The sequence below is a fragment of the Tribolium castaneum genome, chromosome 6 (assembly GCF_031307605.1).
Source record: "Tribolium castaneum strain GA2 chromosome 6, icTriCast1.1, whole genome shotgun sequence".
NCBI classification, from domain to species: Eukaryota; Metazoa; Arthropoda; class Insecta; order Coleoptera; family Tenebrionidae; genus Tribolium; species Tribolium castaneum.
In genome coordinates, this window is record NC_087399.1 from 10,206,818 (window position 1) to 10,230,898 (window position 24,081).

At 32.2% G+C, this 24,081-nt stretch overlaps 4 protein-coding genes across 9 annotated transcripts; 1 reads left to right on the forward strand and 3 right to left on the reverse strand.

Annotated features, from left to right (window-relative positions):
* Positions 1-249: 249 nt before the first annotated feature.
* Positions 250-8,856, reverse strand: LOC103313789 (uncharacterized). Of its 6 annotated transcripts, XR_010334582.1 has the most exons (9): positions 8,702-8,856; positions 4,183-4,440; positions 3,804-4,129; positions 3,522-3,720; positions 3,159-3,343; positions 2,946-3,105; positions 2,795-2,860; positions 2,216-2,443; positions 250-2,121 (listed from the first exon to the last, which is right to left on the reverse strand). XR_010334582.1 is itself a non-coding variant. In XM_015982453.2 (7 exons), exons 1-7 carry the CDS (start codon positions 8,751-8,753, stop codon positions 2,244-2,246), a joined length of 1,179 nt encoding a protein of 392 aa, XP_015837939.1. In that variant the 5' UTR covers positions 8,754-8,806; the 3' UTR covers positions 250-2,243. The 6 variants fall into 6 exon arrangements, 1 of the variants encoding a protein (XP_015837939.1); XR_010334581.1 differs by having other exon boundaries at positions 250-2,443; positions 3,804-4,120; XR_010334578.1 differs by having other exon boundaries at positions 250-2,443.
* Positions 8,857-10,798: 1,942 nt separating this feature from the next.
* Positions 10,799-12,155, reverse strand: LOC661897 (mitochondrial import inner membrane translocase subunit TIM50-C). The gene has a single exon (XM_968028.4). It carries the CDS (start codon positions 11,979-11,981, stop codon positions 10,860-10,862), a length of 1,122 nt encoding a protein of 373 aa, XP_973121.1. The 5' UTR covers positions 11,982-12,155; the 3' UTR covers positions 10,799-10,859.
* A 2,581-nt stretch (positions 12,156-14,736) lies between these two features.
* LOC661854 (uncharacterized protein) lies at positions 14,737-18,570 on the reverse strand. Its single transcript, XM_967986.5, has 2 exons — positions 17,566-18,570; positions 14,737-16,127 (listed from the first exon to the last, which is right to left on the reverse strand). The coding sequence occupies exons 1-2, from the start codon at positions 18,445-18,447 to the stop codon at positions 14,742-14,744; spliced, it is 2,268 nt and encodes a 755-aa protein (XP_973079.1). The 5' UTR covers positions 18,448-18,570; the 3' UTR covers positions 14,737-14,741.
* A 107-nt stretch (positions 18,571-18,677) lies between these two features.
* Positions 18,678-23,294, forward strand: LOC103313788 (uncharacterized). The gene is made up of 3 exons (XM_008197953.3): positions 18,678-19,296; positions 19,348-19,646; positions 22,009-23,294. Exons 1-3 carry the CDS (start codon positions 18,801-18,803, stop codon positions 22,606-22,608), a joined length of 1,395 nt encoding a protein of 464 aa, XP_008196175.1. The 5' UTR covers positions 18,678-18,800; the 3' UTR covers positions 22,609-23,294.
* Positions 23,295-24,081: the final 787 nt, after the last annotated feature.

Sequence of the window (24,081 nt, forward strand, 5' to 3'; positions counted from 1 at the left end):
AATCTGTTTATTATTTAGTGCCCTGTACTGTAATTAAATCTAGTTTTAATTTAAAAAACACAATAGTAGAGATGACTACAAGATTACTTACCTCATATCTTATGACGTAATATTTTTCATCCCTTTACCCTAAAAGGTGATAAATCAATTGAACATAGGTTGATTACAGTGTAATGTCTACCTCAGTTGTAGGTATAAATGTAATATATTTTGCTAGGAATGGAAAGGTTATAAATAATACAAAACGTGTTGATGCAAATAATGTTTATATAATAATATAATATTAAATATGTAAGGGCATGCAAACTTGTTTAAATTTGATTTGGGTAGACAACTGTAAAAAAATGCCAAAAAGCTATTTTTTACTAAAAAATATAATTTTAATAAATTCCACATCTTTAGTAAAAATTTAGATAAAATCCTAATTAATTTGACGTAAATGAATGTCATGCCCAAATCACATCGAATGCATGTGATCATATTTTTACTACCTACAGATTTAGCTAGTGGAGAAATGTGGTATCAGCTTACATCTTCAAATGCAAATTTTAATTTCTCTAATATAGTAGTTATTTAAAATAAACACAAATTATTTGATATATATGTCGCAGCCACTTGGCGAAATTATTTCATGAAATGTCTACAGCGTTTCATGAAAAGTCCAGACTTTCCAGAATTTGTACCATTTTCCCCAGTAAATCATGAACTATCAAGCACCTAACAAGCAAAGCAAATATGCGTAAAAGAACAAACATGTGCAAGTACATAAGACAAAGTTTTATCTGCGACTATTTGTTCGTATCATTAACATTTTTTCATAAAAATCAAAATTACTTACATTCTTAAACAACTGTCAAAATAATTAGAAGTGCGTTATAGGCGCAGATAAACTCCATCCTATTTCTAATCTAATGGTTGTTTATTATAAGGTGATACCGCAATTGTTGGTTGATGCAGGAACATAGTTAGATTACGCATTTTTTGACGAACTGATAGCAATAGGTATGCAAAACTCTGTTTTCGTAAAATAGTAGGTAAATCATTTTTTTGCCAAATTAGTTGTTTTGATAAAAATTAAACATTAATTTTAATGCCATAATTTCGCTTTTTTTGTATCTACCTCCGTAACTATTTCCTGCCTCAAACCAATTCAAAAGATTACGTATTAAAATCTTGAAGACCATTACATGTTCAATATTGTCAAACAGTCTTCTGTGAAGTTTGTATTTATTGTGTTTGGTAACGGTTCATAATTTTTCAGCATTTGTTGCTGCAATTATTTATTATTTATAACGCAGATGTTGAAGAACACATTTTACATTAAATTGAAAAAACATAAAAAACGTGAAAAATATTGGTCAAAAATTAAATAAACATCTTTGATTTGAATAATAATTAATGACTGCATAATCTAAATACCAATCTTCCAAACAAAACACATCAGCGATATCACACTTATTTAAGCCTTTATACTAAACACACATACCACAGAAATTCTAAATGGGTGCATCTTTATCTAACTCTATATTTATTTAACTTCAAAAGCATGTTTAACATATAATTTTTTTGATCGATCAACTACGTGTCTATACAGGGTGTCTCAAAATTGGCGAATTCCGAGTTCAGAGCATTGTACACAATCACTTTAAAACTCCAAATGTAGGAAAAAAAAATTTGGAAAAAAAAATGATACATTGGTTCGAAGGTCACTGTTTGAATTAAGTTTTCTTATCTTTCGTTTTTTTTCTATATTTGAATACTGAAGTAATTCTCTACAATGCTCTGAGTTCGGAATCCGCCAATTTTGAGAGACCCTGTATATTTTCCAACAGCCGTGTTGTTTTTGCTGTAGTATGTGTTTGAACATTGTTTGTTAACTATTTGTAAGTTAAAAAAATGCGGTATACCTACAACGAATAACTAATAACTAGTAAGCAAGTAAAATTTAATTTTTCTCAACTAAGATAAAAAATAAAAAGAACATAATCATTTTTCCATTCTAGTCTAGACTTCGCATCGATAAAAATCCCACGCCTATAATAAAAAAATTACTTTTCCTAACTCCGGCACTCAAGAGTTTTTATGTTTGTTTTCCGATTTATACATTCATTTGAAAAGGTACTGAAAACGAATACATTTTACGTTATTTTGTAACTCACAGATTAAACATTTTAAGCAAAAACTACTTTTTTATTAATTTCTTTCTTTTTCTAACCTCGAGACCTTAGGCTGAAGTCCACGAATTATTTTTTGAGGAGAACGCCAGTAGCAATAGATAAAATTAAAGCCACGAAGCCAAAAATGCATGCTAACGTAATGCTGATCCAACATGAGCTTTCTTTTGTAATACATGTATTTCTTGATGTGGTCGTGTCTGACGGCAACAGAAAAGCGTCTGTCACTAATGTGACTGTTGAACTTTTTCTGGTTTGAGTTGATTCAGCTAAAAAATATTTAAGAACTAAATAAACTCAACAATGACATATGAATAAGTCTAGCGGAAAGTACTTGACGCAATGTCAAAGAAACATGAAAGCGAAAGCTGGTAATTCCCCGAAATTGGTTTGACAAACAATGTAGGTTAAGGGCCGGTTTATAGAAAACTTTGCTAAAATTTTATTCGTTGTTAAAAGTTAACAACGCGAATGGACCAATCAAATTGCTTCACTTTAATCACGTGACCAGTTAATTACGCATTTAATTGAAGATTAAATTAATGACGCTTTTATAAACCGGTCCTAAGAGTTTTACACAACGTTGCTAAATTTAATAATCTATTCATTGAATAATATACCTGTTGTTGTTGTTAGTGTTGTTGTTGTTGTTGGTGGTGGTGGTGGCGAAGTTCCTTTGGCTAAACCTGTAAAAATTTGAACTTGCATAATGTAAAACTGGACGCAAATACTGTATTACATTATAAAATGTATGTTTATGCTTATACTTACGATATGTTGCTCTCCAGAATTTAGTAACTTCAGATGGTAACAACTCGGTGTTATTATAACTTCCAAACATTTGTAACTTACAGTTGTTTCTTTGATTTCGTTTCTTCGGTGACATTTCAATTTCCTGCCATCCGTAGATAAAAAAGCTATTTGCAAACAACTACAAAATGCTAAAAGTTTTATAAATACTATCATTTATTCTGTACCAAATACCAAACGAGGTCCATTATCAGATCGTGCTATTTTATTGTCGATATCATCAAGACCACATTTTAACCGCAATGTCATTGAACAAATAGAACATTGCGAAATTCGTACATATACTGATTCATCTGGTCCCAAGCTAACATTTACTGGAAGTATTTCTTGGTTTTCGCCAGTTGCCGTCATCACGCTATCTGTGTTAAAACATTGAAAAACTATAATTTTAAAATAAAACTCAATTTTGAAGAAAAAAAGTTTTACTGTGCTAAAGTCCGTCCGAATTTTTTCGGATATCGCCATCTCTGCACTAATGTTATTAATAATGATAAATAATAATATTAACAATAATAAGTAACGACTCAAAAAACTTACGTTTTGTATAAGCAAATTGTAGTTTCTTATTGCTTTGCAAAACTACTCTGTGGATGTTCAAAGGCTTATTGAAGTCACTACATCTTTTTATTTTTTCTTTATATTGAACCAGAAGAAATAACCCCGAAAGTTTTTTTTTCCAAGAAAGATACACAATATCGTCAGATAATGGTGGGTGGTTGGCGTCGCTTTCAATAAACTACAAAGATACTGCACTGTGAAAATAAAATTTTAAAAAGCTGACGGAATTCTGAAGAACCGTCCCATGTTTTTGAAACTTACTGCGTCAGTGCACTCTCGTAACAGTTTACAAGAGTCATCTTTGTCACATTTTTTAATCGTCATCGTGGAGTTAAAAATGTTGATCTTGTAATTCGGAAAGGCTGGAAATTGTAATTCGTAAAGGAGAAAAGTTGTCTCGGAGATGTTTTCTGATTTAACATAAACATTTTCTTCAGTGTCGTTGAATTCAGATTCCAAGGCTGTGTAACGTGGATATAAAAAACACTTGTTTTCAAAAGAGTGCCCAACTTGTTCCGTGATTAGTGGTGATCCTTCATCGAAATATTTGGTTAGGAAATTTCCATTAAATGATCCACCTAAAATGTCTTTAATGTAAGAAGTTAAGTAAGATTTTAAACCACTACAATGCAGAACTCACTCAAAAGAAACCAAATTAAAACATTTTCTAATTTAATGTGCTTGCATATATTTGATTGCAGGCGAATAAATAATGTAACAGATTTTCCAAAAAGTTCTTCCCCAAAATACTTTACTGGTCCAAACAGTGCACGGTGTGCAATTTTTATATTCGTATAGATATCCAAAATTAGGAGGGGTAAGTAAAACCGACTCCTACATTTCCAAGCTTCAGTACAAGTAAGAAAAGGAACAAACTTGAAAATCTTCTCACCTAAAACTAATAAAAAATTCTTTTTTTTACGTGTTCGTCCTACAGGTAAAACGAAAATATAAGATGAATTTGAAAATTGTACATATTTTAAAGAGTGACAGTATAGCTCAAAAGAAGTCAAATAACCCAATTTGACTTAGCTGAATGTTTATAGTTTCTAAGATACAGTATTTAAGATTTTTTCAAAATTTTTGGATTTACACCTGTCACTTAAAGGCATTGGCAACTTATTTTACGTATAACAATGTGTTCAAAAATGGTTGTTCATCAAGTCACCGATGAAATGTGAACGTAATGTGCCGCTTAATTTAAATTGTGAATGCCGTCAAAGTGACAGATCCGTCAAAATGATGTAAAAAGGCTTCATCTAAAAACGAAAAATCACGGAAACATAAATTACAAATAAAGACAAACCCTACACTTGAAACAACAGTCGAAAATAGTCATTTGAACGAAGCGGCACACTGAATTTAAATTCCATAGTCGACTTGATTAACAATCATTTTAAAACAAATTGTATTTTATGTTTTAACATGGTTTTAACAAATATCGTCCGTTCTATACCATTAGGTTCTTTTCAACATTTTCAGGAATGAGAAATAAGCGAGATAAACGCTTTGAAAGTAGGAAATCGTAACGTAAAAACCGCCCCTCTTATCACTGAACTCTTTCAATCACCAAAAACTTGACAGATATTTGAACATTTTTTACACATCTTTAACAAAATTAAAAATTAACTACTTTTTCGACTAATTTCTGTTCCAAATTTTGTCTTGAACTTCGCGAATACATCTGAGAAATTTTGCTAAACTATGACAATGTCACTTAATTGTCAAAAACCATTTGATCTTAAAATATTGGATTGAATGCTCGAGACGGTTACGACACTATTATTTCAAATTTAAATCTAAATAACTTGAAATAGAGAGCAGAAACAGAGAAACGGTTTCCACTATTGTAATAAGCGTTTTCGGTATTATCGTTCAAGACAAAGTTGTTTTTTTAAGTTGCCAATGCCTTTAACAAATCGGTAACTCTTTTAGTTTTAGAGGTTTCGAAATTATATTTCAAGAATTAAAAGAGAAAGCCTATATCTGTTCTCCAGTGTGTTAAAAATTGGAAAATAAGTTAATGAAGAGAAATTGATTAAGTGAAAGAAATTCATATAACTAGGTGTATTACTCACCCCAAATCCAGGTACGTAATAAAAATCTAATTTCCCAATTTTTTGAGTCTATATGAGCTACTTTTATACACGATTTTGACACTGACAACTGTTTATAAAACAATAGACCATAACTAAATGAAATAATGTACCACTTGTAGAATAAAGGTGTACTACGTCTACTCGTATCTATGGCATAAGCAACATTATTACTACCTATAAGGGATTTTTTTTTTACTATTTTATAGTATACCTACTACATTCTAATTTCATCGATTAGTTTTTTCAAAAATGAAATGAACATTTGCATTACTCAAGTGAACAACAGTCGTGGAAAGAATTAAAGTTAGGTATATGTCATAGTTTTTAGGCGGTACTATAAAAATGTGATCGGTTTCCAAAAAAATTTTGTTTTTCGTTTTTGAGTTCAATTTTCAGCTCAATTTTTCTTAATAGCAACCTACCATAGAACAATTTTTCTTGGTCAAGACTGCAAACAGGGAATGGAGTGTTATACTCAAAAGTAAAAGTTTTTGGAAATTACAGATTCTGAAAGTAGACACAAAATGATGTCTAGTACAATCGATCTGAGTTATTTTAATTCGGTACTTTTTTAGTAATAATGGAAAATTTGCGCTGTGACGTAAGCAATGTCTCGACTAATGATTCGTCAGTTTTTCCCTGCATACAATTAACGCTACGACCTACGTTTGGGCTGGTAAACGTCAAATACAAACGTCAAAACCGTGCGTTGTCGATTGTGACTGTGTTGTGTGCTAATATTTTGCAGGAGTTTGTGTTTTGGTAAAATGACTGCTTCTGCAGCACATCTGAGGTTGTATGTAAAACAACAGAGGCAGAAATAAAGAAAAGACGTACGTCTTTCAAGCTATCTTTGTTGGCAAGTTTTTTATCTCTAGTTCTGTGCCTGGCTGATTCAAAAAGAAACATTGTTGACGTCTGGCCAGGAATTTTCACCTTTTCAATTATTTTTCTCTAAAACGATTGAGCTTTGGTTAAAATAAAAAAATATGGGTCGCCTATTTTGTTGTTGGCTATCCATATAAAAATTTTCATTTTTTAGACATTTAATTTTAATACTGGCTTGTCATTTAAGAAGAAAATATGCATAACACAAAATCAAAATAAAATTTCATCTTTAACATATATTTACGTTATTTCTAACCTAATATCTTTCACCAATTATTATTTTTTGAAGACAAGTGATTAGTTGAAACTGTCTACTTTAAACAATAATAAACTTTCATATTTCCATATTTTTTGTTTAGTCGGTATACGCAGGTTATACGTAACGTTTGTGAAAAAATGAAGCATGGAGACACTTCCGAAGATTATCTCAATGCTTTAAATAATTTATTCCAAATGAACGAAGATTGATTTTGATTAGTTTTACCTTTTGCTTTATTTATTTATTTCAATATACTCAGTGATATGTACGTTTTATTCTATAAAGTAAATTGAAATAAACATGTATATTCAGGTGGACAAGATGTAGGCAGATACTATGAAAATGAAAGATTAAAATATAAGCTTAGGTGTGATAATGTTTTCGGCGGTATTTAACATTTTAAATACTTACAGAAAACTGCCGACCAGCGGCATCCATCGATAAATTCATATTAAACCCCCGAAAATAATGATTTAATTCATAATTCCGCCTGCTTTTTTATACGTGAGGCGATAACGCCTCCGAACGACGGTCTTTTTAGTATAAATGAAGAGTATCGCCGGCGGTTGTTTCGCCAGTGCCAAATAAGAAAGCTAATAGCGATTTCCGGTATAACCGGAAACACATCACTCACACTCTTTACTTGTATAATAAACTACTAAATTTTATACCGTACTTTAATTTAAAATCAGCCTGTATATGACATATCGGTAAGTCGGGTGTCAATAATTATGATATTATCATTATTATTATTAATCAATTTATGCGTAAGTCGAGGCGTAGGTAGGTATTATGATTAAAATATAGCATATGATGTTTTTATAATTCCCCGCCATTTTGATGCTTTAATAGGCATTTTAAAGCATTCAACATTATCAAGTGTGATGTCAGAAATAGTCATTATTTGTTGGAATATTTTACAAAAATTTTTATTTTGCAATTTCACAAATTTCAAAGGGTGTTCTTGGAAGATTACCTTTATTATTTTTCGTACTCGTGTTTTGACAGAATTGGGATGAAATAGAGATTTTAAATCATATTTTCACTTTCAAAAATGAGACATTACCAACCGTTACAAAAATCCCTTAGTCGATTAAAATCAAGTTTTTGTTTAAAAAACGGCAAAAATGAAGCATATTACAAAAAATTCGTGCTTCAAGACTGGTCTTATGGAACTTGGTTTTTAATATAATATTCTAGTTTTATCTCTTTCTTTCTGATAAAATATAAATTACGCCTATCTTTTCCTGTTACAAGTAGAAGTATTTACTTTACTTTATTCAGAAACTGTAAGGTCCACTATCTTGCGGTGCGGTTCCCCTACCCTTGAAATTACTTAGGCGACAGATAACAGAATTTTTATTGATAAAGAAAAATAAAAAGCAACTGCTCTTTACAAAAACATTTTCGTATTTTTGATACAGACTGTATATTAATTAGCTGGTGCAAAACTATAAAATCACCAACGTCGCATTACACCGAATTATTGTTTTAAATAAAGTTGGTAAAATTGCAAAACAGTTATTAATCATTAGATCTCTCATTGAAACTATAAATTACATCATTTTCATTTGATAATAATTTTTTGAAGAGTATGAATAATTTACAACAACAAATTTTGAAGTAGTTGTAATCATGGACGTTTTTATCGTAAAAAATTTGAGTAATAAATAAAATAAATAAAAAATTACTCGAATAAAAACAACATCCATAAATACAATCACTTCGACCAAATTCGGAAAATCTTCGTAATGAGTCCAAAACGCAATTTTAATAATTTATTTACATTAAACACAAAACGACCGGTACCATACTTTTGCCCACGCTGTATAATCAATTTTTACTCTCTAACAATAGACAAAAATTGTCATTTCTGGACCGGGCATTGCAAAACTGTTATACCTCTAATTTACCTTCACATGTACAAAAAAAACTGAACAGGAAGGAAAAATCCAGATTTTTCATTGCTGCCAGTTTCACTACACATGTCGCATACAGCGACGCCGATAAGAACTGAAAACCGTTATTTTGTTTGGGTACCGGATCGAAATCAAAATTTTTCAAGGATCTAGAACCGGAACCATTATGGCAAAACTTTTATTTTATTTGGATCATCGTTTCAATTAGGAGATGAAGTAAAATTTTAGATATTGTTTTGATTACACTTATGTAGGATCCAAGGTGGATTATTTCTGACAGGTTAACTTCTAAGAACAAAAAATACTAATGTCCTTGCTAAGTGTATTATCACTTGAATATCTCGTTTAATTTTTGAAAACATTAATTGAATTAACATTAGGTTTTTATCTTTTAAATAATAATTAATTAATAATTAAACAATAATTAATAGTCTATTATGAAATTTTAGTAAAACTGTCAAAACAAATTTTACAATATCGATAACAATGTATCGTATGTATGTAATCGTAGATTTTTGAAATTTTTTAACGATTACTGAACTGATCAGCTGGAATCATTGTTATTGGTTGCATATTAATCTTTCATTTAAGCCACTAAACATAAGTTCTTAACGTCAGAAGTCAGTCTATTCTGTCGCTCCTGTATACAGACTGTTCCGTTATTATTGTTACAAATTTTAACTGGTGATAGAACATTCAATTTTAAGACAAAAATTTCCTATGAACATGTATCGGAAAATACTTCGTAAGGGAGCTACACGCCCTAAACAGGGTGCTTCTTTTAGTGAGTTTTTCTCAATATTTCAGAAACTATTTTAGATAAAATTGCAAAATTTAGTACAGTCAATAATCTTTATACGCCTAATCGAATTCGAGAATCAAATGTAGATATTTTTAATCAGGGGCGTCCTAAACTGGAGGGGTGTAGAGTAAAAACTACCCAAACTATTTTGGCTTAAGTTTTTTGACACTGTGACAAAATCATAGATCATAAATTTCATGGTTTCTTACATAAAAATGGTTTCTTTATTATATTAATTTATATTAAGAAAACCTCACTACAAGAAGCAGCCCTTTCAGGGGGTGTAGCTCCCTTACGAAGTAGTTTTCGATACATGTTTCTAAGAAACTTTTGTCTTAAAATTTAATGTTCTATCACTCGTTTAAATTTGTAACAATAAAAACGAAACATCCTGTATTTGCCTAAGAAACAGATAAAATTTGGGAAACAATAATCGCTTTGTTCGCAGTAGCGATCCTGAACTAGTTCAAACATCAATCGCAGCTAATACTTATTTTTAAATAACATTAAAAAAATATGAAATAGTTATTAACGATTAGCTCTCTCATTGAAAGTACAAAGTCTGTTGAAAAGAAACTAAATAAATAAAATGCATAAGGCATTTTTGACAAATGTTCGACATTTTTCAATACGAAACGTCAGATTATTCTTAATAGTATTTGTTCAAACTTAACTTTAAATTTTTTGGGTTTATTAAATTACTTTGAACACACTGGAAAACAAATAACTGCTTTCTCTTTTAATTCTCCAAATATGATTTCGAAATCTTTAAAACAAAGAAAGTTACCGATTTTTTAAGCAAAACCAAAATTTTTCAAGGAATCTTAAATATCCCGAAAACGGTTAAAGTCAGGTATAGGAAAAGCTGATAAAAACGGCCTTTAAATAACTCAACTAATCCAAAAACGCAGTGAAAAACAGCTTTTAAAATAAGAAAGTTGATACCAACTTCTGGTATAACCGGAAGTGCCGGCATCTTAAAAATATTTTTATTGAAAAGAACTCAACCGATTATGGTTGAGTACCAACTTCCAGATGAATATCTTTATTAGAACTTTCAGTACTTCTAATGTGGAGTTTAGACGGAACATAGTGTATATCCCATTTCAGTTCATAGTAGAATTTTGCAACAGTACATTTAAATTTTTCGAAGTGATATAAAGCACAAATTGAGAGTATCATAAGAAAAGAGTTCTGTGTTAAATTAAATACCAACGACAAATTTTGGGCCAAGAATTTTTTTGTCTTGATCAATAGGGTTTTATGTATAAGAAAAATAAAACACCCGCTTTATTTACATATCAAACTTTAATTTTTACCGAAATAATTACAAGCCTTAAATTAATCTAACTAGAACTGCTTCCTTGAGAAAATCGTCGGCACCCACGGTCTCGGTTTAGCTTCCTGTTCTTTTTTCTTCGCCCCTTGTGCCTCCAAAAGCTCCATCAACTTTTTCTGTTTCTCTCGAAATGCTTCAATCGGATCGTCATATTTGCTATAATACAGTAAAACCTCTCTAACATCTTCAATATTATTATCAACTATCGTCTTCAAAAAGATCGATAAATCAACCAAAGACAAGTCCTCATCAGCCCCTTCCCATCTCCTGACTTTCAAAAGATTCTCCGGATGGAACTGCACACTATTCGGATTCCAATCCACTACAATAACTTTACTCAAATCCCGGTTCAATTTGTCCAGACTTTTGACATGGTGCCCGCCTACGAAGTGCGTCGCGTCTCTCACCAGCTTGTACGAGATGAGGTTTTTGGGGTCCATGGCCTCAATCAGGGGAAAAACCGTCATTCCTTGCTCCGCCGTGTAGACAACAATTTCGAAATGTCCATGAAGAGACTCAAGAAAGTAATCTAAACCTGGCCTCTTCTTGAACCTCCAACCAGTGTTGTAAGTCCAATCGGGGTGCACCAGAACATCGGTCAGTTCCAAGACAAGAGTATATTTAGGTTGTAAATAGGGGTACTGAAGGGGGTCTGGCAATAACTTGTCCCTGGAGGGCTCCTTAATCAACCTCCTGTAATTATCCAACTCCCGGTACGTTCTCATTAAATACTGGCGCCACAGCGGCAAGTGCGACAAGTCGTCTTCGATCACGCGCCCCTCTCTGTCTCTTTCCGGAGCCCCCAAGACAAAAATCAAGTACGAACCCAAACACGTGAAAGACACTCCGAAGAAGATTAGTGTGAGTTTCATTGTTCGCCATGACGCCTCTCGCTGTTTTCTTGCTTCTTCTTCCTCCGAATTTGCTTTCTCGTTCGTTTCTTTGGCTATGAGACTACCGAGGGGCGACTTGACCGGCTGCTTTTTTGCATCTTCGGCGTAATTCCGATGTTGAATTATGACTAGTGGTGACTTGAACAGCACTCGGGGGCCGTTCCGTGTGAGAATTAGGGAGGTTTTGTGTCGAAATAAATTACTAAACACGTTCAAAGTTCTAAAAGTAGATCTGTACATTTTGAGGTTAGGATGCAACTGTCAAACACGTTGCGGTTCAAATCGTGGGGAAAAATTCCACCGGGGGTTTTGTTACATAAAATGATAAAAACCTGCACGATGGGACTTTGCACTGGGGCTACGGAACCATTTATAATTTTTTTGGCATGGTTGAATTAAACGAAATTGTGTTGGTAGCAGTGGCACGTAGTGTGTTTTTTGTCTTTTTGAATTGAATTCAATTAAAAAAAATTCAAAAATAGTCATTTTCGATGTATTTAATTTAATTTCCTGGAAAAAGCGACTAATTTGGAAAATTAAAAAAGACAAAATTGTTTATGTATACATTTTCCAAAAAAATCTCACTTGTGAAATGAGCTACAGACTGATCCAGAAATACTGAGTCTGTTGGCAACACATTTGGAAGTATTTGTACTCATAAATTGCAACATTGCAACCGAATTCGATTTTTTTTGACAATTATTTGACGTACAACCCTACAAGATTGTTGTTAACTAGAAGAGTACTCCATTGGTATCCTTAAAAATTTAAGTCCAGTGTTGCCAACAGACTCAGTATTTCTGGATCAGTCTGTAAATCTAAAGAAAGAGATCGGTATGTTATTTTCTATTTTCGACGTTTATTGTAAACTCTTCGACGATTTAAAATTTGTCTACCTTTTTGTAAGTAGATTTTATTTTTCTACCAAAAATAAATAAAAACATAAATATTAATCAAAAAGTTTGGAAATATATTGCAAACACCCTGTATAATTTAGATCAATCCAACTTGATTAGTGCATCTAGCCTCAGTTAGACCTTGTTTAAGACCTACATACTAATAAAGTCATCAAGAAAGCATCATTTCTTATTTATTATTAATTTTTTGCAATACCTACTGTTTTGTAAGTCATCGTTCACTGACAAATATCTTTCATTGTAATCGGCACTTTTTAGTCTGCTGTAAGTTTACATCGTTACCTTGCAGTAACATTTTACTTACAGTCCGTGGGCGGTAAGTAAATGTTACATACCAACGTATGTCACATGAAAATGTTTTCCTGAAATACGTCCTACAGCATAAATAACGCCTACAAAATATCAAAAGTCCAACTTTAATATTAAATGAGATATAGAAGACGAAGCTGTGCGGGATCACCATGTATACGTGATACGTACAGTCACGATTAAAAAGAATGACACCCCTAAAAGCGTAGCCACAAATCTTTTGATATGATATGGTTAATGTGTATGTTTGGCTAGTTTATAAACCAACTGCATATTGTGCAAATTACTTGGACAGTTTTGTAAACCAAGCTGTTTGTCCAAATTCATGATTTAAAAGATTTTAGTCGTACTTTGACTATCCGGTACGGTTGATAATGGTGTCATTCTTTTTAATCGTGTTTGTGTTAATAAAAAAAACATCAAGATCACAATAATCGAAAATTTATATTAAACGTAAAATTGTTTTAGGATCCCAAATTAGCCTTCACTTTTCTCTTACGATAAGTAGTTTTAGAGATATTAGATAAAATATGGTCGAGCCTGAGAGAAAGGGAAGCAATATGTTAAGGGTTCTTTTCGTTACGTATCGTCTTAAATTATTGTAGCAACATTTTGTTTGTACACCATAAAGTTTTACAACAGATAATGGTGTTTAGCATAAGCAACCCTCACAATAAGCTGTCTTGACAAGGGTGACCCGAAAATATTTACGATACCGATTAGTTCCTCTGAAAGAGTACAACTTGTCTGCAATAAATCACACAATAAGCTTGCCTCAGTGATTAGCTTGAAGGGTCCGTGCGGTTTGGGGTAATCATAATAAAAATTTAATGGTGTACAAAGAAAACGTTGCTATAGTGGCGGTCAGCTCGATTTGCGTGTGCGTCATCAATTTCATTTTTTCATTACCAACATAAAGCTATAAAAAATTATCAAAAATAATGCAAATTTAAACAGCTAAGGGCTATCTAAGGGTGGTATCCTTGAACATTAATTTACATGTGCACTTCGACAACACCGTCAAGTGCCACGAATTTGTCAAACTGACATTGACAGTAAATTATAGACGTCATCGCATGGTTGTCGAAAGTGTTATCGGTGTTAATCGCAAGTATTTTCTGTTCGTTTATTGTGTTTTGTGATTTGCGTTTCGTTAGGTTTTTGATTCTGCGTTTATTAGTTCTTGTTTTGTGAATCTGTATTTTTTGTAACAACTCATAATTTAAACACTTCGTAACCTCAAAAAATATTTGACAGTTTTTGACCGCTATGCCCCTGCTATGTAAACGTAGTGACAGAAATGTCAGATGACGCACACGCAAACGGAGCTGAGCGCTACCATACAATAATTTGACAATAGTTATCATTTATTGAAAAATATGTAATTTTAATTTGTCTCTAAAAAACAAGTTTATATTAGGCAAACACACAACTTAAAATTTTAAAATAATTTACGAGGATTTGTAAATAGCTCAACAAGTAAATTTTTCAATAGACCTTTTTTACATCATCTACAAAAATCCGCAAAAATAACACCTAACGTGTTTTTGAAAAATGTACTAATAATTTCCTTCTATGAAATTTACTTGAACTTAATTTATATAGAAATGGGAGCCAACATTTTTTTTGAGTTTCTCACCCAGACAAAAGCCAATGTTATTAGTTTAACAAACCAGTTTTTTTTAGTTTTTAATTTCTAGACATCAATATGATATAATTTCAAAAAAAACTAAACTCTAAAGGGTCAGAAAACGAATAAAACAACGAAATGAGTTCAATTACGTTTATTTATAAGTATATCTTTGCTTATAGGTTCGATGATTGTACCCATCTTGGTCGTAACCGCTGGTTTGATCAACCTCCTGTAGGCCGTTTCCGGTACAAAAGTGTTACTAATAGGTGCCCTCATGCTCGCCTCAAAATCCTTCACAGTTTTGAAAGGGAACGGAACTTCAGACACCATGTGTTCTTTAATTTTATTTTGCGCTTTCTCATTAATTATCAGGGTTCCTTTATTATCGTCCCTTCTAGGGACTTTTGGCGGCGCTTTGATTGTGAATCTTCGCTTTTTGCGCTTGTTTACTTTTATGTTGGTACCACCCCAACTGCCCCAACCTGGCAAACTCAGATCGATATCTTTCGGCTTGTCTCGGTCGACTTCGTCCTGTTTTTCTTTTGCGAATTCTTGGACGATATCGTCGTCTTCAAATGCTTCAGAAATGATTTCGCGTTGAGTTGGTTCTTCGTTATCTTCTGTTAAAATGTCGGGAATTGCAGTTGAGAGATTTGTTGGTTTGACTTTCATGTATTTGTCGGGGTCTATGTTTGACTCGTTTTGGGCCACTTCTTTAGTTGAGATGTTTTTTAGGTTTGACAAGGTTTCGTTATTTTGGGAGTTTTCGGCATCGGAATTCGTGTTTTCGATCAATTCTTCGTCAATTATTGGAATTTTCTTTTGGGGATTTAGAGTTAAATCGACTTTGTTATCAACTTTTTTCCTTTTAGGTTCTGTCTTCGTTTTGTCTTCTTTATTTATTTTATGTTTTAATTTCTTCACTCTTTTCAACATTGTTCTTTGAAGCTTTTTTTCTAATTTATTAAACATGTCTTCGACGTCTGTAGCATTATCAACAACACTAATTTCCCAGTCAGATGTTGATTTGGATTGTTTTAAATCTTCAGTTGAATTCTTTTTCTTCCCAACCTTTGATTGTTTTTTCTTTTTTGTTACTTTTTCTTCACTAATAGTCAAAGTTGCTTCAGGACTGTCTTCTTGAGATTGTTCTGTTTTTTCTTCTTCATCTTTATTCTTCTCCACCCGATATCCTTCGTCAATAGTCGAAGCTTCTTCTTCCAATTGTTTATTATTCTCCATCTGGATTTCTTCACTAACAGTCACATTTTCTTGAGCGTCTTCTTGTAATTGCCCAGTTTCTCCTTCTTTATTTTTCTCCATCCAATATTTCCGATAACCGCTGATAAAATCGGCAACATCTTTTCCTGGCTTGATTCCGTTCACCCATGGATTATCTTTATCAATCACTTCAGGAACTTTTTCTTCTTCTTTTGCTTCATCTTCATCAGAGTCGCTATTATTATTCTTTAATTTTTGCGTAAGCTCGCGACTTAATGTTAATTGTTGTGCTAAAACTTGCCGACTCTGTAAAAATATAAAAATAAGTTTTTTGACGATTTTGGGTTCAAAATAGTGCGAAAATTACCACTTTTCTAGACATATACTATTTGTGATAATTTTTATCTATAAAACGGGTTTTTTGGATTTTCGCAAAACCTCTGATTTTTTCTTAAACCTCTGAATCTCGATGCTGTCCTCAAAAGTTGCCTTACAAAAATTTCGATAAAAATCCAACTTTCTTACAAAAATGCCCATCACTTTTAAGTTTGTTGTTCTTGTGAGTATGAGTATTAAAAAATAACCTTGAAGTAGAATAGGTATTAAAGTTCCTGCACAAGAACATCCAAAAATAATATAAAATTTGCTTTTTTGGTGTGTTTGAGCACGTTTTTAAAAAAACTTTTTTTTAACAATATTTTTAAATTGAATATCTATAATTGAATATACTTGACCAAAAATGGTGTTCTTAAACGAACAATTCTGTTCTGTTTAAGTTTTTGCTGAAATACACAAAAAATCACCAAATTAAGAAAGTATTTACATTATTTTTGCCTTTCAGGCGGTTTTCAGTCAGATATGCAATTATTTCCCAATTTTTTTTTAGAAATGAGCCGAAAATGAACACAAACATGTATTTATTTTTGCATTTTTTAGTGTTTAAGCAATTCTTTAAGATAAAAGCTAATTTTTTTAATGAAAATATATTCGCGAACCCATTTTTGAAATCAAATACTCTTGTGTTATAAGATCTTGTAGTTACTAATAAAATAACACTTTTAAAATTGAGATACTGAATCAAATTTGATCAAAAAATTTCATAGAGTGTAACTTTGTTTTAACTAAAAAAATTTCAGCAAAAAGTCGGAAGTAAATATAATTTGTTATTTTTCCATAATTTAATCATATTGAAGTTTGCTAAACATAACACAATAAAAACTTTAATCCATCATGCGAATAGGCAGAGGTACATTTTCTTGAAAAAAATGGGTCTTTATTGAAAAAAATGTCAAGGTCATAATTACTATAAAAGACAAAAAAGAAGGGAATAAAGAAAAAAGATAAAAGAAAAATAAGAACAGTAAAAGAACAAAAAATAGCAAAAAAAGCAAAAAAAATTGAAAAACTTCACAGTTCATACAGGTACTAGTACTTAGTATTTTTTTATAATTAACTGTCAAAAAGTCATATACAGAAACGGCCATTGATGTTGAAAAAATATACAAGGATGCCACTTTATTTTAGATATTTTACAGTGGATGCACAATATCTTTCTGTCATCTCATCATCATCATTATATACTTTTATTTTATGCAACCAGCAATATACATGCGTACATTTTGTGACTTACTTCGGTCACTTTACACACGATTTCAGCAATGAAATGAATCTTTCTTACAACTTTACGGCCGATTACATAAAAATAACAAATTTATGCAAATAAAATCGTTAAAAAATACATTACCTCTTTGTCATATTTGGCTCTGACTTGCTGATTCCTCGCCCACTTCCCCGTACTTTTATGCCTCAAACTAAACCTCTCCTCAATCCTCGTCTTCTCAATCTCCTCCAATTTTTTGAGCGCCTCCTCTGGATTCGTTTTTTGCAACAGCTCAAACTCCTTCAACTGTTTCTTAATTTTTTCACGTTTCTGTATCCTGTGATACTTCTTGCTCTTGATTTTCCTCTGTCGACGCGCTTTGGCTTCTCTATACCCTTGATACGCCCTCAACTTTGCCGCTTCTTGCCGTCGAACCAACATTTCCTTCATTGTTAGTGGAAACTTCTCCTTCTCTAAATCAATATGATACTCCTCAACTGTGGGCTCAATCTTCTCCAATTCCTGTTGAAGGGCCGATTTCACGCGCCACATGCTAGTAAAATTCTTATTTTCTTTTTTCTCCAATTTATAATCATTGTCTAAGGGGAAGGACAAATTAGTCGCGACGCGATTTGCAGTGACTGTGGCCTCCCACCGGTCCAGTTCGAGGCGCGTCTTCTCATACGCAACACTTCGCCGGATACGGTTGGCTTGGGGCTTCTTCAAAGGCTTGGGGAGGGTGCGCGAGTGTCTCTGGATTTTTTTGACGTTTTCGCTGATTTTGAGCCGACTTTTTCGCGATTTTAACGTTTTGGCCAAGTCATTTAAGTGGACTGCACCTTTATGGCCGGTTATGGACTTCACCAAATTGAATTCGGAGATTTGGAGGGTCGGTTCGGTCCGGGAGGGCTTCTTGAGCTGTTGCGTCTTATTTAAACTTAGCACCTTCTGCACCAATTTGTCGTGCTTTGAGGCGTCTTCCTCGCTGTACAAATCCTCATAGTTATCACTCGCGTCACTGTCCATTTTATTGAATTATTTAAACAAATTAATACACGTGTATTTGGAGGTTATGTTCGTCGATTTGACGTTTGTGACGTGAAAATCACAATCGACCAACTTAAGTGTTGCACAGATTAATCTGTGGTATTGCTATGCTTCACACAGTAAACAAAGATAAATTGTTTTTGTCAACAATTTTGCAATAATTATCACAGTAGTGTTCATTTTTTGATTAAATTATTAACAATTAAAATTGTATTTCATAATTTAAGGGGACAACTTTGACTGCTTGACTGTAATTTTTTTAAAGCAAGTCAAAAATGGCGGTGTTTGGCCAAAAGTGAGGTTAGGTCAAAAAAAAACAAAAAGTTTTTGCAATGAGTGTGCCCCCAAATGCAGCCCCTCCGGAGCCCATCAACACCGAGTCCACTGGCTGGAAGATTTTTTCTGCTTTTATTCACGACACCCCTCTAAGTGTGCCCGAGGAAGACCTGTGGACTTACGTTTCTGACGAACTGAAGCTCGATACTCAAGGGATTCCGTACGAATGCAGGGAACAATTGCCTTTAATCTTAGTGGCGTTTATGAATATCTGGTCCGGGTGGCACTTTAAGACCGATTTTCGGGAGGGGAAGTTTCCCAAGGAGCATTATTACCATCGTTTCCACAAGTATATGAGACACAAATTGCACACAGCCATTCGGGGGCAGCTAGCTGTTGCTCTCAAAGCCGTAAAAGACCAGCAGCAGAGAACGGCTGCGCTAGTTCAGGCGGAGCCTGAGAATAAAATTGATTCGGATTTTTCGCCCTTCACTATTCACGTGCAGTGTCCGGCAAATATGTTGAATACTATTGTTTTCTCAAATGTTGGAGGTGAGTTGTTATTGTAAAAAAATCGTTTCTTGCTACTTTTTCATTATGTAGATGATATTGTGATGAAACAGCACCTTGGGGGCGAATGGGAGGAATTAACAACAACCCAACTTTTGAACTGGCCTCACGTTGAGGCGATTTTTCGTACGAAGGATATCTGTTTCGTGCGACGGCAACGCACTGAATATTTGCGTTATTTAAATTTCTTACCGCACGAATCGGTCAAACACTCAGAATCCGTCATTGACAACGTGGAAATTTTGCCGAATTACGGAAACCAAAGGCGGTGTTTCAGCTACAACTTCTTCAAGGCGTATTTTAACACTTATCTCGAATTTTTGGAGAAATTGGTAAGTTTGTACTAGAACGTAAAGAACGAAATAAAGTATGGAATAAAAAATATTCGGGAATTATGAATTTTTTTTGCTCAAAGGCTATATGATTTTCTGTTAAAGTTTGGAGATTAATTTGTGACTATTATGATCTAAAAAATATGACCCTCAAATAAATGACAAATTGTTTTTTGACCAGTAGTTTTTTTATTACACAAATGCGCTTCGAGCTTGCCACAAAGATTATTTGAACATTGCTTTAATTTATTTAATGTAATGCAAATCGCAGAGGTATAAATTCGAATAGAAAGAAAAATGAAAAATTTATACTTCACTTAATAAAAGAATGCCGTGTTTTTATTTTTGATGGAATTAATTTGAGTATCTGAGTTCCAGATTAATGAAAAAATGAAAACACCATCTAATTTAGTCATTTTGTAAATGAAACAAGTTTCATTTTCCTTAGACTTTAATTAACTTAATTAAGGACATAAATTTTTTTCGACATTTTTAACACATTTCAATTTTTTAAATGTTATTTTAAGTTCTTGTGAGTATTTTTATGTGACTTGTGCACAACGTGTAACATCTCGTTAGCACCAATAAAAAAAAATTTCCACAATTTTTTGTACATAGTCAAATTTAATTAATTAATTAATTAGTTGTAAGTCGCTGTATAAAAAATGTTTATTTTTTAAGTCATGGTATTTTGTGTAAAAAATATAAAAAAGTTGGTGCAGGTGACGGAAAAATTCCAATAACAATTGTGAGGCAAACGACATCGTTTGTAACATGGGATCGAAAATGTACTGAATTAGAGCTTGAAAGTCTTGAAAGTACGGTGTAATCTTAGCCACATCTTATGCTGTGTAAAAGCTACATAGACAACAGATCCTCAAAAATTCGGCCGTAAATAGCTAAAATTCGGCAGACACAGCTTGCTCTAATTCAGTACATTTTGTATCTCATGGTATTATAATGATGCTAAAAATAATAAAGTTTTGATTAATTAATAATGTAATATTTTTGGTTTTATTAATATTAATTTTTGTCATTGATCTAAATTTTTGTAATTAAGTAATACTTATACTAAGAATTTGCGTAAAAATTCTGAGATAATTTACATGCATAGAGACAAATATAAGATATTTAACAGCATACACTGATTTCTATCATTACTAGTTTTTAAGATACAGTAAAAAAGTGCTTTTAGTGGACTGACCTTGCTCTTGTAATGTTGCTAAAACTAACACAAACCACAGCACAAAGTTATGATAGATTTTTGATGCGATTCCTTAATTTTTCATTAAATTTTTTCATAAAAATAAAAATTTGTTCAATTTGTTATGGTTTGGGTTTCAAAGATTCAAAGTGAGATATTAGCCCTAAAACTGCAAAGTGCTCCCACAGTTTTTGCATAATTTTTCCTAATTTGATTTTTAAAAAATCACAGAATACAGCCTAATGAGGGTTGAACAATTTGTCATTGTTTAGGCATTTTTTGTATACCTATTTTTTTTTTAAATTCGTGTAAAAGAAAGTGGAGATGATTTATGATTTACTTCAATCACTGTTTCTAATTATAAATCAATGTCAAGTTTTCTAATTTTTTAATTCTAATTTGGGTAAAATCTAAAAAGTATGCAATTTTGTTAACCTGTTTTTAAATCTAATTACGCATGTACAGTAGAGTGGAAACTTAGATTTTTATAAATCTAAATATTATTTTGAAGACACGTTTTTATTAATTTTGAAAAAATGCGTACCTATGCAGATTGTGATAACTTTAAATAAATCTAAAAAAAAAATTAAAAGGACAAAACTCCGAGGATACCACATTTATTACAGTTTATTCCATACTTTATTTGGTGATTTTTTATTTCATGGAATAAATAGTTAAAGGGTATGGAATAAATTACACTTTTCTTTGTTGTTATGTAAAGTATGTACGTAAATTGGCTTTATATTTATTTTTCTTCGACTCTATCAAAATTTAGGGTTTCCTGTGAAAGGAATTTTTAAGCATTGTTTGGTATTTCTCACTACGAAACGTCAGATTATTTTCAACATATTCAAAGCAAGTTTAAGTTTTGAGTCTAATTCGCAGAATAAAATGTTGTATTTAACTCGTTTTCGTGTAAATCGGTTCATTTACTCTACCTCGTGGATGATAAACTACTCGTTTTCACTCGTGGTTTAAAAATACACTCGTAAAGTAAAGGTAGACCGAGAGGTAGATTTAAACTCAAACTCATAGAATAAATAACTATTATTTTTGGATTTTTAGCCTTCTTTTGTCTTTCCTGCCTTTTCTAAAAATATCAAAAAACCATTAATATTGCGCTAGTTTATGTATATGTTTTTCTTTTGAATTCTCGAGGTCGCTCCAGTAAAATTCAACGAGATCCAAGACATCCTCACTCAGTTCCTCGAGGACGTGAAATACATCAACGTGAATAACAGCATGGTGACCAACACTTCAGTCTCATTCAGATTATCTCCAGTGCCATTCATTCGCAATAAAAAATTAGTGAAAAACTCCGATAATAAACTAGACTCGAGGGTGGGATATTGTGAAATAATAACGCCACAAATTGAGTTGATTTTGGTGTATTGCAAGGCCGAACAGACGGATACGCCATATCTCAGTTTTGATTTCATCGAAGAACTGAAAAATTCGGACAAAACTGAGGCTGTCATTATGCCGTCCATAGTGTACAGGTGTACGTTTTGCAGTGTTCGATTTACTTCGCACGATTCGAAAAAAATGTTACTGCAGCATTTAAAAATTACACACAAGATGGAACAACAAGTTCGGTGTACTTACTGTAAGAAACATTTTAATGTGCCCAGTTTGGCGGCAAATCGGTGGTCACATAAGTGTCAGCCAAGTCAAAATAGTTCGGTTAGTCGTTCTAATAATGCGGTGTCAAGTACTTCAGGCACTTCAAGTGAGCAAACGAGTATTACAATTAATTAAAAAGTTATTGTTTGAAGGAAAAGAGAAATGTATTTTGTATTGTGTGATGATTTAGTCTTGGTTGATAATTTTGCCACTTCATTTTTTACTTCGGTTGTACTCATACAAGGTGAATCAGCAAAAAATATTTTTACTAATTTTTTACGTGTGTTTTTCCAAAACATATCTTTTAAGCTTCGTTAGAAATCTTCATATTTCGATCAATTAATAACTGTAGAAAAATTCACTTGCACAGAGAAACATATAAAGTACTTAATAGCACTTAATAGCAGCAATAGCACTTAATTCGGTGTAATCATTGTTTTTTTAGAAAAATGCTATTAGCAGACTCACCTGTATGCCACCAGGTTAATGTATTTATTATTTTTTAACTTGTATTTAAGTATAGTATTTGTTTAATTTTACACTTAGTCAAGAATAAGAACATCGAAGTAAGGATTTCACGTCATGCGTTTTTTTGTTATTTTCTATAGCTATTAATTTAGGTTCTGTTATTTAGAAATTTTCAATTTTGAAAATTATTTGTGTTATACAATGGCGAGCAAAAAATTTCGGGCACCTTTGACATTTCACTGACATAATCCTGTGTAATTCCCTATCCTTTTTGACAATGAAGTGACAAAAGTGCCCGAAATTTTTTGCTCGCCGTTATACGTGAATGATAATAAACAATTATGCATTTTTTACTGTGTGTTTTACCTGACTACCCCAACACAGCGTGTATTTTTCAAAAAAATTCTCGAACATGTCGATATTTTTGTACATTAATTGGTTTTCAAATGTCACTGTGATGTCAAAATGTATATTTTGATTTTCAAAATGAAACTTTGAAAGCGTAACTATGGCTTTTTTACATTCTTTGCCTGATCAATTTTTAACTTTCTGGAAATAAAAATTACCCTTTTGAAATATAATGTTGATAATAAAATTATTGTAAATAATTTCCAGTATCGTTGATGTGGAAGAGTAGACGAACTTGGTATCTTTCTATCACCGATTAAAATATAAAATATTTTTAAAATAAAAATAAAATAAAATTTCTTAAAATATTTTAAGAAATTAACAGAAAAAAATATCCATTTTACTTCTTAATACTGTTAAAAATAATTGAGAGGGATTTTTTATATTTTTTTTCTAGAGTTTGTTGGAACGTGCGCTACAGTAGCGTATTAAAGAGTCTTTGCGCTAATTTGCAACCTAGATACTTACGATATAATCCAAAAAGAATGCTTCGGTTGTTGGCATTTTTTGCAACCTTGGTTCTCTTCTTAAATTTCAACTGAGATGGGGTGCATTTTTCAAGTGAATTTTGTTCTAAATGCTCATCTGAATGTTACTGTAGCTTCAATACTGAATTTCTATTTTAGCTCAAAACGGTTAGAAAACAAAAAAGTGCAGCGTTTTTAAGACAATTCTGCGATGATTGATTTTTGACAAAATTAGAGATATACATTTATTGAAAAACTTACATAA

What these genes read in the sequence shown, in the direction of transcription:
- LOC661854 (XM_967986.5), bottom strand. Translation starts at nt 18,447, where the DNA reads ATGGACAGTGACGCGAGTGATAACTATGAGGATTTGTACAGCGAGGAA. An exon ending in GAGCCAAATATGACAAAGAG is followed by an intron (nt 16,128 to 17,565) that starts GTAATGTATTTT and finishes ATATTTTTACAG; the next exon opens with AGTCGGCAAGTTTTAGCACA.
- LOC103313788 (XM_008197953.3), top strand. Translation starts at nt 18,801, where the DNA reads ATGAGTGTGCCCCCAAATGCAGCCCCTCCGGAGCCCATCAACACCGAG. An exon ending in TGTTTTCTCAAATGTTGGAG is followed by an intron (nt 19,297 to 19,347) that starts GTGAGTTGTTAT and finishes TTCATTATGTAG; the next exon opens with ATGATATTGTGATGAAACAG. An exon ending in TCGAATTTTTGGAGAAATTG is followed by an intron (nt 19,647 to 22,008) that starts GTAAGTTTGTAC and finishes TGAATTCTCGAG; the next exon opens with GTCGCTCCAGTAAAATTCAA.
- LOC103313789 (XM_015982453.2), bottom strand. Translation starts at nt 8,753, where the DNA reads ATGAAAAATCTGGATTTTTCCTTCCTGTTCAGTTTTTTTTGTACATGT. An exon ending in TTTTTTTTGTACATGTGAAG is followed by an intron (nt 4,121 to 8,701) that starts GTAAATTAGAGG and finishes AAGACATTTTAG; the next exon opens with GTGGATCATTTAATGGAAAT. An exon ending in CTGATAATGGACCTCGTTTG is followed by an intron (nt 3,106 to 3,158) that starts GTATTTGGTACA and finishes AGCATTTTGTAG; the next exon opens with TTGTTTGCAAATAGCTTTTT.
- LOC661897 (XM_968028.4), bottom strand. Translation starts at nt 11,981, where the DNA reads ATGTACAGATCTACTTTTAGAACTTTGAACGTGTTTAGTAATTTATTT.